Raw genomic sequence first — 875 nt, forward strand, 5'->3', positions numbered from 1 at the left:
CCAAGAGGTGGGTACTCGGAGAAGCTCTCCACACACATGGGCTTGCCAGGGATCATCCGAATGATGGCAGCATCCCCAGACTTCAGCGCTGCAGGATTGTCCTCCAGCTTTTTGCCAGACCTGCGGTCAATCTTCTCTCGCAGCTCAGCAAACTTGCAGGAGATGTGAGCCGTGTGGCAGTCCAGCACCGGGGAGTAGCCAGCAGCGATCTTGCCTGGGTGGTTCAGGATGATGACCTGGGCAGAGCGCAGTGGTTGGAAGACCCGTGCTGGCAACAGAATATTTTTCCGCACCCGTATTCTTGCAGCAGCCCTGGCACGGGGGCCAGCTGCTCAGGAGTCCTGAAGTCTGGTAGAAAAGCCTCCCAATGCTTTTACCCCTCCCCGCAAGAGATGGTCAACACACGGATTTAACTTAACTCTGCCAGCCCCTTCCCCGAGATCAAGTCTGGCTACCAGCTCCTGCAACTAGGCAGTGTCAGCCCCACCACAGTGGAAACTATGCGGTCTGTTAACTTAAGTTTTCAGCCAACCATTGCCATCGCCAATTAAAACTAGTTGGGGGGGACTGGGGGTGGAGAAGGGAGTACAAAGCAACAGTAGTCACCATTTATATGGCTCTCATGGCCAAGAGCCATATACTATTGCAGCTGTTGGCCTGGCAGTCACTCCAGACCAGGAGAAAATGCTGGAGTGACAGGCAGCTTTGCACAAGCTAGGTGGAAAAGTCTTAGAAGCATAATCTGAGGTGTACCTGGGCCTAGCAGGGGACAGGAAGGACACTAGGAGGAGGAGGAGGAGAATTGCCAGTAGCCCAAACTAGCACAGTGCCTTTAAAAGGAGGGCAAAAAGCAGATGCTGGCAAGTGCTCAGCAG

The 875-nt window shown here is 54.1% G+C and overlaps 1 protein-coding gene across 1 annotated transcript in view; it reads right to left on the reverse strand.

The window, feature by feature from the left end:
• LOC102384014 (elongation factor 1-alpha, oocyte form-like) overlaps positions 1–875 on the reverse strand; it is a 4,876-nt gene that overhangs the window by 742 nt on the left and 3,259 nt on the right. The window contains exon 7 of the mRNA XM_014517830.1: positions 1–236. Coding sequence (XP_014373316.1) covers positions 1–236 — 236 coding nt within the window. The remainder of the gene's footprint in view (positions 237–875) is intronic.

Source organism: Alligator sinensis, unplaced genomic scaffold, assembly GCF_000455745.1.
Source record: "Alligator sinensis unplaced genomic scaffold, ASM45574v1 scaffold337_1, whole genome shotgun sequence".
In the NCBI taxonomy this organism is placed as follows: domain Eukaryota; kingdom Metazoa; phylum Chordata; order Crocodylia; family Alligatoridae; genus Alligator; species Alligator sinensis.